The 12,424-nt window shown below is 39.5% G+C and overlaps 1 protein-coding gene across 7 annotated transcripts; it reads left to right on the top strand.

The window, feature by feature from the left end:
- Nucleotides 1-2,452: 2,452 nt before the first annotated feature.
- On the top strand, nucleotides 2,453-9,692 carry mbpa (myelin basic protein a). 7 transcript variants are annotated; one of them, XM_031295737.2, is made up of 7 exons: nucleotides 2,453-2,724; nucleotides 5,026-5,118; nucleotides 5,561-5,587; nucleotides 6,859-6,879; nucleotides 8,441-8,524; nucleotides 8,637-8,657; nucleotides 9,085-9,692. In XM_031295737.2, exons 1-6 carry the CDS (start codon nucleotides 2,605-2,607, stop codon nucleotides 8,637-8,639), a joined length of 348 nt encoding a protein of 115 aa, XP_031151597.1. In that variant the 5' UTR covers nucleotides 2,453-2,604; the 3' UTR covers nucleotides 8,640-8,657; nucleotides 9,085-9,692. The 7 variants fall into 7 exon arrangements, 6 of the variants coding, with proteins under 6 accessions (XP_031151597.1, XP_031151599.1, XP_031151595.1 ...); XM_031295739.2 differs by lacking the exon at nucleotides 6,859-6,879; XM_031295735.2 differs by lacking the exon at nucleotides 8,637-8,657.
- The last annotated feature ends 2,732 nt before the right edge of the window (nucleotides 9,693-12,424 follow it).

The raw sequence follows: 12,424 nt of genomic DNA, 5'->3' as shown, positions 1-12,424 counted from the left end.
GGATAACATATTTCCTGATTGTATTTGGAGTCCAATATACCCCTGACTGTTTTGCTACAACACTAACGCAGCGTCAAAACTTGAATCAGTTTATTTTAGTTTAAATTTCTCTTGTTATAATGCTCATCTGGATACTTGTGCTGCATTATAAAAGCAGTAGGATAGTGGGACATAAACTAAATTCTGAAATGATGCAGCTGTACTTCCACCTCTGAAAGGATCTTGAAAGGCTTTTGTTTGTCATATGTTCTGCGATGTGATTCATCTGTTGCCACACGGTTTTGTTTTTTTAATTCTAAAAAGCTACTTTCTGACTTGAAATAAAAAACAGCTATAACAACAAGTCATCTGTTCTAAAATTTTAATATTCTGATGCTGCATGGGTGTTTTCTAACACAACTTACCCTGCAACAGATTGTGCTTTGTTTGCTGACTGCTGCAGCCACTGCGGATGAAACAACACATCCAGGACTCCTTGTAGTGTTGAAATGTGGTACGCTGGCAAATTAAATCTAAAGTTACACACAGCCAAACACTCAATGATATTTGAAATCATGCATATAAGACTGACAATGACAGAAAGTACTCTCACAAAGAAATAAACATTGAGCTGGGCATTCCTTACCTTGGAAACAGTACCGAAACCGAAACCGAACCCGGAAATGAGCTAACATTTTTGCACTTCCGGTTCCCTTGTCTCTAAGTCAATGGGTTTTGGTTACACAGCAAATCCACAAAACCATGCAAATAATTGTTAACTGTTAAAACATGCACCACGTCTACCAATAATACCAAATGCAAAATACACACACAGTTTGAACTCAAACTGGGCAATTAACCAAAACATGCTAAGTTGGGATAAAAATGAAAAGCTGCCTAAAGCACATTCTGACACAGGTTTAAGAGATTTTCACATTGTGTTCTACGGTATAAAATATGTCAGTAAATACCTAGTCTATATCCTACCCGTTCCACTTCTGGGTTTGCTCTGGTGCTGCAGGAAATTCCGCCAGATGCATGTATTTTACATTTCCTATGCTTTCTTTGTGTTGGAATTTTAAATTCGGTGGATTAATGAGGACTATGGTTAACTGCTCCTCAGATCTCTGCAGGGTAAATTCAGACAGCTAGCTAGACTATCTGTCCAATCTGAGTTTTCTCTCACGGCTCTGTGCGGAGTTTAGCACCGCTCATGACGATTCTGATTGGTTTAAAGAAATGCCAATGCACCAGAGCACGTTTTCCTCCCATTCCCAAATGCTATGTGGAGTAGCCAGACTCTCCTTCAGCGAGCTTTGGAGGAGGGTCTGGCAAAGTGAGACTAGTAAATACCCCACTCATGAATTCTAAAGCTTTAAAAAAGACAGTTGCTATCAAGTGTCTGAATGAGACTACAAAAGTTATCAAACGTTATCCTGCTGCACACGCAAAATCAGTTGGAAGCTTAGTGTTGGTGACATTGAAGTCATGCGACCGTGGTGTAGTTTGTTAGCCTAACGTTAGCTTTCTACTTCTGCCGATTGCATTTACGCTTCAAAACTCTTAAAAGTGGTGTTCATTTGTGAAGATTATCTTGCTGAACAAAACGTATAAATATTATAAACATTTGTTTGCCAAACAGCTTTTTTTCAGCAATTATCCCAAAACAAAATTCAAATCCCATTTGGATGTTTGTCGATGGAACCATGGCGATGCCAACTTCCAGGTTGGCCTACAAATAACATCAACCCTGCAGTGCTCTACTTTGAGCACTTTTAAGACTTTTGCTCATGTTAGCTTGAATGTTAAGCATGACAGTTTATTCGTTTGATCCTCAAAATTGACAAAACAATCTTAATTTTGCACTTTTCCAGTTTTGGATTTAGCCATGATGTTGAGCTTTTACAGCCATTACAGTACAGTACAACATAAAGTTTGGTGAAATCTTAATTTTTTAAAATCAGAAATATAACCTTTGAAGCTCCATTTGTCATAAACTATGTGAAAACACAAAAATGGAGAAAATACGAACATGCAAAGTCACCACAAATTTATTTTATTACAGTGCAGATGCAGATACTTGGCTCGTGTTCACAGGTTGTCACACAACACGCTTTTTCTTCGTCTTCTGAGCCTCTCCATTTGTTAATCTGGGTGACTGTACATCCAATTTAAACACAATCCATTGAGAGGATATACAAGGCCGATTCAACAATGGCCTCACAGTGCTGCGGGCTGCTTTGCATCAGGGTGTGAGTGCAGACTCAGAGATAACCCTTGTTGTCGCTGCGGCCGGGGTGAAGCAGATGGGGAGAGGAACAATGGCCGGGCCCATGCAGAGGGCGGCAGTGACTGACACAGCCACTGAAGCTCCAAAGAATGCCTGGAGTCGAGCCAGAGACATGGACCTCACTGTCGTTGCAGCCCCCCCCCCTCCCCCCACCTGACCCTCCTCATCGAGGGGACGACACCTTCAAAGACGGCCCCCATGCGTCAGAAGAGCAGCAAACCATCCCGAAGGAGCAGCAGAGCCCAGTGTTGGTACTGTGGACTGGCTTGGAAGAGGACTACTGAGTAGATAGAAAGAGGTCAACCCCATCCAACCTCAGCAACTACTGTACTAGCATGGCTACGGCAAGCACCTCAGGGCAGAGCACCTTCGGGCTCGGGAGGAAAAAGAAGAACCCTGGTCTCATGGATCAGATCACCAAGTTCTTTGGGGGAGACAAAAAGAAAAGGAGCAAGGTGAGCATCCGAGCATCTGCATCTAAAGGGATAGTTCAGGGGGGTTTTCTCCAGCTGAACTTCACTACTCCATGCCTCTTAAAACTAACTTAATGTTAGAAAACTCAAAAATTAGATAATCTTTCCTCATTGTACTACAACACTGTGCTATATTGTATTTGTTTTTAGTGCTTTGTTGAATTTGGAAACATTTGTTAGCGATTGTCTTAGTCAGTGGGGCCTAAGCCAGGACCAAGGATTTCAGTTCCTCCATATAATTACCTGATCATCTGTCAAGGACTGTTTTGTCGCTGTCCTGTGAGCTATAGGTTTAAGATGTGAGAGAATGTTTTTTAATCCATGAAGTAACACACACAAACAAAAGCAAAATCATCAAATCTGGAGATTCAAGGTTTTCAGTGAACAGCATATCTGAACTTCTTCAACTTGTCTCCATAGCTTTCCAGAAACTTTTTTATATAATAATAATAACAATAATAATAATAATAATAATAATAATAATAATAATAATAATAATAATAATAATAATAATAATAATAATAATAATAATAATAAATAGTTTTAAAGAGAGAAATTTCTCAGTTTGGGCTTTTTGACGATAGCTGCTTAAAGGATGCAGAGCACTGATGGCTCATTGCCCCGACTAGAAACTCCTTAATTCATATTTGGATCGTCAATTCTCTCATTTAGGGCCTGCGTTTGAATATTGAGGCGAAATTCCACTTGGCCTTTGGAGTGCCTTGGATTTTGTGAGAAACAATATGCTACACTACGAAAATTTATTCTCAGAACCTTTTTTTTCTGGATAGATTTATTTCTTTTTGCCAACCAAGCTTTTCCTTTAGAGTTATCTTTATCTGTCATACATGTTGATCTAAAAACAAATTCCCTAGAATTATAAAAATGGAATTATTTGGACGGTTGACTGGGTCCAAAATGTTGAAGTTGGTGTAATTGTTTTCAAAAACTCTTTTATCTGAGTTCTGTTTGTACCTTTTAACTTCTTCCAATAGATCAGGTCAGTCTCGACCCTTTGGCCTGTGGTGTTATTTGGACTCCTCCAAATTGGGTTTTAAATTTAAACAGTACATTAAGTTAAAGAAATAATGTTTATACCCACATGGCCTACGCTAACTCTACAGTAGATGCACCACCACCACCACGGTGTAGGTACATTTAGTTTGTAGTGTGAGCCCGGCCGTGAGCTGCAGACAGAAAAAAACTCTTTCTAAGTGAAGTCCCCAGGAGTCAGAGCTGCTCTCATACACTCACCTTTTCATCTGACATCAGCAGATTTTGTGGATTTTTGTGGATTTGTATGCATTTTTACTGTTTGTGCTTAGATCTCGTGCCTCTTATGTTACAGGCTTTCTGTCCTGCACTTGTAATATAACACAGTGCCAAAAGAAAGCTATGATGATAGGGATCTGTACATATCAAAAGGATCTTTTCAGGCTTATGTTACTTTATTTACATTGAAAATACACATTCATTAGGATAAAGAGACGTGTGTATTTTTGTCAGACCGCACAGAGATGGTCAGATGTGTGAGATTGTTCTGGAGGTTGTGCTAGTGACAGTGTGTCAGCCAGCTACACCTGATAAATCTCTGAAACATGGTATCACACTGTAGTCGACTACACCATCCTTCATTCTCGCACTGTAAACCGTACATGCTGTTTCCTTTTAGTATTTTACTTGCCTCTAATTGATTAGATCTGCAGATTACCCATCGTCGCAAATGGTTATAGTCCTTTCATTATGAGACTTGATGCCCAGGAGGACCTTAAAACTACTGTAATTATAATAATCTTAGGAGGTATGGCACAGCTGGGAACGATTTTCAGAATAGAACTGATGTCTTTTCAAACTCATGCTGCAAAGCTACTTCATCATTAGTCGGATGTACTGTACATTGCTGGGATAATAAACCTGACATCCGGCGTGTCTCCTTGCGCTATCTCTCTCTCTATCGAGCCTTTGCGCCACCCAGGACGGCTGTGAAAGCTTTGAAGAAAAACAAACAAGCCATTTTTCTATCCCAGAATATATAGGCCGTGAAGCCAGACCATACTCAGGTGCTGTGGAGATAGGTCTGGCAATGGGAGATTTATCAATCATCAATAACCATCAATCAATTAATCATCAATAATATAGTGAATAAAAATACTTTACCATGCTGTTGAGTTACATTGTGCCTAAAAATTTCACAGTAGCATTACTCAGTGTTATGGTAGGCCTATAGGCTACCATGTGCCATGTAAACACACGCAGTTACTGGACCTCTGTTGATCCTCACAGGGCTCGTTCCGGGGTCACCTGGCCACCTCACCCCAGTCCTCCGCTCGCCGCCGGACCAAAGAAAATGCTGTGGTGCATTTCTTCAGGAGCATTGTAAGTTTCATATTGTATACATCATATCATACATTACATACCTTTAGCATCTTTAGCATTTAACATCCTGAGCTTTATTTACATTTGAAACTGTCAGACTGCTGTGAGTTGCATTATCCAGAACACAGAACAAACCAATTTTTCTCCAATTTAAAGCCTACTGTGTGAGTGTTGAAATGTCTTCTTTCGATTTACTTCAGCTCTAACTTTTGGCATCAATAGTGCGGCAGCGTTTCAAAGCTAAACTGTTTTCCTCAGCTCCCTCAGTGAACACAAACAAACAAAGCTGCCTGACTCTTTTTATACGTACTGATAAAAAAAAAAAACGGGAATTGGGTAAAGTTTCAATCAGCAGCTCAATCATTTGCTTATTTCAAAACAGAGTTACTTGTTCTATTTCCCTGTGCAATCAATCATTTTCTTGTTGCTTGGTGTCTCTCAGGTTTCCTCTCCTCGTCCTAAATCCAGGGTGAGTCTCATTTTTTACAATATCTGTTTTGTTGATCACTCCAGAGGCGTAGAGGCAGAGTGAAGATGCTGAGATGCACTGATAATTTACTTCTGATCACTTGTTAGACTTCCTTCTCTATAGTAAATGTTCTCCATTATATTTCAAAATGTCAAATTCAACAGCTGCATCTTTTTTAATACATTTTGTTTTAAGCTTTTTATTTTGTTTGGATACTTTTAAAGCTTTATGTGTGGGATTTTAAAACTTTGGCACCACCCAGTGGTAGTATCACATAGGATGCTGTGTCAGACAGCAACGCATGTCGCTAGCCCCGCTCCCCGTCCCCCAGTCGTCCCCCAGTCGATCATCTGACCCAGAGAAACTTCAGTCAAACTGCACTATTACTCACCGGCATCGTCAGCTTTTTTTAACAAACAAACATGTATGCCATCAAAATGTTTTAAAAGATGCTATAGTCAAATTCTAAGATTCTGCAGCCACACATAGTGGTCAACGTTAGCATACTAACAAGTACACAATGACAATGCTAACATGCTGGTGTTTAGCGGTATAATGCATGTTTAGCGTCTTAGTTTTGTGTGTAAGAATGCTTACATTTGCTAGTTAGCACTAAACACTAGTTTAACACTATCAGCAAGTATAGCCAAGACCGATTGGAATGTCATTAGTTTAGCAGGTATTTGTTTGTCTTAAACCAAAGTATTGGACAAATTGAAATTTTGACCACATGATGGTACTAAAGGAAAATTCCAAGGAAATCAAAGTCATTCATATTCATCTTGTAGGGAACATGAACTTTAATGGTAATGTTAATTCATCTTGTATGTGGTTACGTTTCATTGAATAATTGAACACTTTGCCCTGATGGTGACACTATATAAAAAGTCAGGAGATCACCAGTGTCAGTAGGCTTCATCCTCCAGGGACCATGAATGTCTGTAGGCTGAACTTTTAGTAAGTAAATGCATGTTTTACATGAGTGGATCCCAACCTGTACGTCTGGACCTTTAACCTTTTCTGCCCACCAAAAGGGGAAGGTTTTATGGTGTAAGTTACTCTTAGGTGCAACCACTTAAGCTTTATTTTAAGTGGCCACAAACTTGGGGCCACTGGATGACATATTTACCTATATTAGTGATCACCAGCTGCCATTTAATATCTTTAACTGGATGATTCTCAAATGTGTTGAGGTGGATGCAGGTGCCACCACACTATCACTGTATCTCATCATCCCATCATGTCACTGTCTGTTTCTTTTTCATGTCCAGTGGAGAGACATCTTGGGCTTGGTACGTCACACAAACTTCCCCTCTCGATTCAAACAAAAGCCCCACTGCTGACTGCACCGTTCTGTGTGTGTGTGTGTGTGTGTGTGTGTGTGTGTGTGTGTGTGTGCGTGTGCGTGTGCGTGTGCGTGCGATGATCCCATTTAAATCTGTCCAATGTGTCTTTTGTCTGCAGCGCACCTGTTACCTAACCTCCACACTCGCCCTGTCTCTTTCTCCTTTGTGTGTTTCACTGCTTTCCTCCTTGAAGAGAAATGTCTTTAATACCTGAGCAGAGCTGATTCACCAGCATCTACATACAGTGGCTGAAATGCAAAGCTCACCCTTGACGTGTGTCACAGAAAATCACTTTCATTCACTGTTTGATCAGTTGAAAAGATTGATTTATTATTAATTTCTGACACACCAACACATATTGGCTTATTGGTAAATTCATCACATTTAAATAAATTCTTTTTTGCTTCAATCCAGAGCGACTCGCTGCTTCTGGATGACTTTGAAACTGCTCAACTGTTTATGAACCACAACCGGTAAACATTTACTCTTAGGACCTCTTGGCCTGCATCACCCTCCTCCTCCTCCTCCTCCTCTTCCATACTTCTAGTTCTCTGTAACACCTCCATCCCCTCTATGCCAGAGATGACTCTACGATCCATCTGTTTTGGCTTCCCACCTTCTTTGTGTCTTCTCATCTGTCAGGCGACCCTGGACAGCCGATTCATATGTGTGTGATTACTGACTTGTGTCCTTTGTGTCAGTCATGTCGACGCCGACCTTATCTTTCCCTTGTTATCCATTTTCTTTTCCTTGAAGGTTGCTCCTACCTGAGTCTGGTCATATCCCATTTTCATGTTTTACCCACGTCTCGGACATTACTTACTCGTTACATTACGTTACTCTCTCACATAACAGATCGAAGCACAGACACAACTGTTTCTTCCACATCACACTGCTGCTGTTGCAGAGAAACCACATACCTGCAGTTTTGTTGTTTTTCCCTCAGCTTACAAGTGAAATGATTGAACCAATTGTATGACCTTACACCTTTAAACTTGTGTATAATTCCTAAAAGTTATATGATTAGAAAAACCTCACATTAGACCACTTCAGCATGTAGCAAAGCGCATTTAAAAACCCAATGAAAACTTAGATCCAAATACCAAAAGGTTGACCCCAATGCAATTAAAGGATAGGATGGAAAACAAAGAGATATAGCCTATGTGCAAAAAGTGCAAACGTTTAGCCACTAATAAGGAAGTATGCAGTCTTTTCTTCATTTTTGAAAGACTTATTATTTGTGGAAATGTATTTTTTGTCCAACAGCAATCATTGTGCCCTCTATAACATTTTTAAACAATTGTTTTTGGCATTTTGGTGAAGTAGTGGGGCATCTACTCTGATGCTCTGAGGTAAAATGTGTCTCATCTCGTAAAAACAAAAAGGCCATCAATGTAAAATGAATTAAACGTCTGGTTAAAGGTTAAACAGTGACAGAGCAGCAAACGTGCTTTCAGGCCCCGGTTTTTCAGGTCTCCATCTGTGCTTATAAAGCGTCTTTTTCTAGGCCTCGTCGCCGCGTGCTGAGAGCACAAAGTCGCCGGTCAGAAGACGCAGAGACCAAAGCACACTGTCCAGGATCTTCAGCCTGGTGAGCTTACTGCACGTTTGCCTCATTGTTTTACTCAACATTTCCTCTTTCGATCTGTAAAACTGGGCTTCATAAACACTGTTTCCTGTCTGTGTTTGCCCAAATGCAACAGTGATGCTCTCAGCAGAGATCAGTGAGTAATAAATCAATACAGTATAATGATTCACCATTTCAGTTTCATTCATCTTCTGTCATCAACACGCTTTCACAGCAGCCTGTCATCATAATAAACTAACGAGCTTAAGAGCAACATTTTCATTTTTACAGTGACACAACATGTAAACTTAGATATTACATTTCTCACAAACATATTCGTTGATTATTTTTTACTGCAACTGCCATCTACCTCGACTCTTCTGAGGGTTTATTTTCAGTGTGGATGATCTCCTTGAATCCCAATTAATGTGAAGTATTCGACAATCAGATCTTTCAGCACAGTTTTAACAAAAAAAAAAAAAAAATACATTACCCCAGATTGCTCTGAGAAGCCATCTCTGGGGACAGAAAATACATGTTATTTTTCTCAGCCACCTCATCACCTTCCTTCTTCTTCTCTCCAGGGAGAAACCAAGTCCCGTCCACCCCCTAAACGCTGGAGCACCATCTTCTAAGCTCTCCGCCGAGGACCACACCACAGATCCAACGCCGATGGGACAGGACAAAGGAGGGGAAACAGATCTGCAAGCGGCGGACTCACAACCTCAAGAAATGTTAACCCACTAACACCATCCTCCTGTATGTTTAGACACTGACATTGACAGAGTATGAAACCACTCTCCAGGGATGTAGCTGGTCACTGTGCCTTTTATTTTCTTCTTTTTTTTTTTTTTAAATCCTACTTCTACGGATATCTTGTCTAGCTGTTTATAAGAGGTTTGGTCATGCTTTTAGTTATCTTACTGTAAAAACTCTCCCATTTGAGTATCTTGTCTGATGGTGCTAGTGTGTGCTGTCTGAGGTTTGTTCATTTGTTCAGCATATGGCAGATGCTTGTTTTTCTATTTGTCTCCTGTCATCTGCGTTTTGTACATAAGTGACGCTTTATGTATGTCGCTTTTTAGAAACACCACTCACACACCAAACGTGAAATCTAGACAAAGAGTGGTCCTGTTTGTGGCTGTTGTGCTCGAGTGAAACGTATGTTGCAAAGCATGTGAAAACACACCTGGAAACCTACAGTATATGATGGACTCTTAATATTGCTTTAGTGATACTGTTTGTGTTTCATTATGGTTCAATGTAATTAATAAACATGTACAGTATGATTACATTCAAGTTTATCGGAAAATAAAATGCCCTTTTCAAATGCACTGTTACATAACTAAAGAATGTACTAAAACCAAATGGTCTGCTCTCTTTTCTATATAGTAGCTTTTGCATTTGATTTAATTTATTGTGAGTTATCTGTTTGCATCTTAAATTAAGTTTTAACTTTTAATGTTATTTGTGTTTAATTTAGAAGACGACGGACACCAGTTTGTTTTATCTGATGGTCAGATAGTAAGTGGCTCAAAGGTTAAAGGCGGAAGCACCAAGACGGTTGGAGGAGTACTAAAGGACAGTATGTTGATTTTAAATGTTCCGACGCATTATTTGTTGATTTCATTTTGTTGATAACACAACAAATTACATTGCCACTCCCATTTGTACATGCTCTGTTGGTTTGTTCACTTTAACGGAAAAGTCAAAAGAAATATAAAGGTGTTTGTTTGTTTTGCTGACGTGATGGTGCTACTGTTTTTTCCCCTCTTAATGTAAAACTATGTTTGTAATGTTTAGCCTAACTGGAAATAAACATGTTATGTCTTCTCTCAGTTATTAAATATTTTAAAATCTGAGAATTGTCGTAATTTATTACAAATATTCTTTATTACATAATTTGTTTCTCGTTTTAGGGATTTTTGTAGCCAAACAGTATGAGACACTTTTTCCAATTAGCTTTAAATAAATAGTTTATTACATTACATGTTGGATAATGTGCTTATTCACTTTCTTGCTGAGAATTGAAGAAAAAATATCACTCTCACATATGTAGCTGGTGCCAGGAGAGAGTTAGCTTTGCTTAGCATAAAGACTACCAACACTGGAAAAATCTGCCTACCATCATCTCAAAATTCACTTATTCTCAGATTGAATCTTGTTTTTTTAAGCTGTACAAAAACCAAAGCCACTGGAAATTCCGCCGGTTATCCTTTTTTTCGACCGGATTTGTGTTGGAATTGTAAACTCCGGTGGAAGTATGAGGACTATGGTTAACTGCTCCTCAGATCTCTGCAGGGTAAATCCAGACATCTAGCTAGACTATCTGTCTAATCTGAGTTTTCTGTTGCTATGACTAAAACAACTACACATGTTCCACCAAAACAAGTTCCTTCCCGAGACTATTTTCCAGCGGCACCGGGGCTCCGTGCAGCGCTTAGCACCACCCATGATGATTTTGATTGATTTAAAGTTAATGCCAATAAACCAGAGCACGTTTTTCTCCCATCCCGGAATGCTGTGTGGACTAGCCAGACCCTCCTCCGCAGCGCTGTGGAGGAAGGTCTGGCAAAGCGAGACTATGCTAAACTAGGCTAACCAACTACCCGCTCCATGCAGCTCCATTATGTCGTACAGACTTCAAGCTTCTCTTGACAAGATACCGAACAAGCATATTCCCCAAAATGTGAAACGTTTCCTTTAATATTACAGGAAATAATCAAAGTGCCTCTTGTCTTTCCTACTCATCTATTTGTGCAGGTATTACAACCTCACATTTGACCATAGGTGTAATTAAAACTGGCCAGTGCAACCCACCCCAAATATCTAATAATAATTTCCTTTACATAAATAAAGACATTTGTACCATAACTTGATGCAGAAAAGGCACAAATTCTTACAGAAAAATTCACCAGAATGCAGGAAATCAAGTGTTTGATATACACATTTCTCTACCGCCCCCAATGTTCAAACCCAAAGTTATGCCCTTGCATTTGACCCTATGATGTTTGTAATCATGGCAATAGCGGAGACTGCAACATCATGTCTTAGCCATATTCAAGGTTTGCTGAGCAGCAAAATAACTGAAGAGGGAAAGAATAAAGTACGTATTCTATTAGCCCCGGACTCAACCCATGATCCATAACTGAAGACTCCCACACACTCCGGAAACTCTGGAGGCCAATCATCTATCTCAGACAGTAATCCTAAAATCAAAGTGTTCTACAGCGTACCGAAAACAAGATCTCAATTACGTACTTGTAGCTGTACATTTTGTGCTACAGTTAACTGAACACTGAACAAGAATAATACTCAGAGCTGGGGATGTTTGTTTTTTTACATCATTATAAATAATGCTGAGCTAGAACTTTTCAAGGACAACTGCCCCTAAGACCACAATTAGCAAAGAGCTCCATCTCTCCTGCATGCAACGTTTCTGCAATAATTGGCTCAGTGGTCTAAAATCTGTATCACACAAAGGCAATTTTCCTGTTTGACGTATTTTAGCGTTCACACAAAAGGCTAAATATACCCTAAACCTTTCACTATGGTTCATCTTTATACTGATTTTGGCCACGCACATGTCTGGAATGAGAAAATATCCCTACAAATGTATTAAAATCTCAAAATTAATATTCTGATATAAGATACGAGCTCAAATGCTCAACCCAATGTGATTTAAGCATTCAATTAACCCACATCACCATCACTTTACTTAGAGAATAGTAAGAAAAAATATCAACAAACTTCTCTATACTGTGTCGTAATTTACCTGGCTGTACATACAGTGCCATACAGTATGTTATACTTTTGTTCCTCTTTGAACAGTTGTTCTTTGATCGCCACAACCTCATGTTTGTCAATGAAATGGAAATCTCCATTGGGCTGTCCCCCCTGAATGCACCTGAATCCATTAAATGA

This window comes from Sander lucioperca, chromosome 14 (genome assembly GCF_008315115.2).
Source record: "Sander lucioperca isolate FBNREF2018 chromosome 14, SLUC_FBN_1.2, whole genome shotgun sequence".
Lineage (NCBI taxonomy): Eukaryota > Metazoa > Chordata > Actinopteri > Perciformes > Percidae > Sander > Sander lucioperca.
This window is presented reverse-complemented; position numbering and strand designations above follow the sequence as displayed.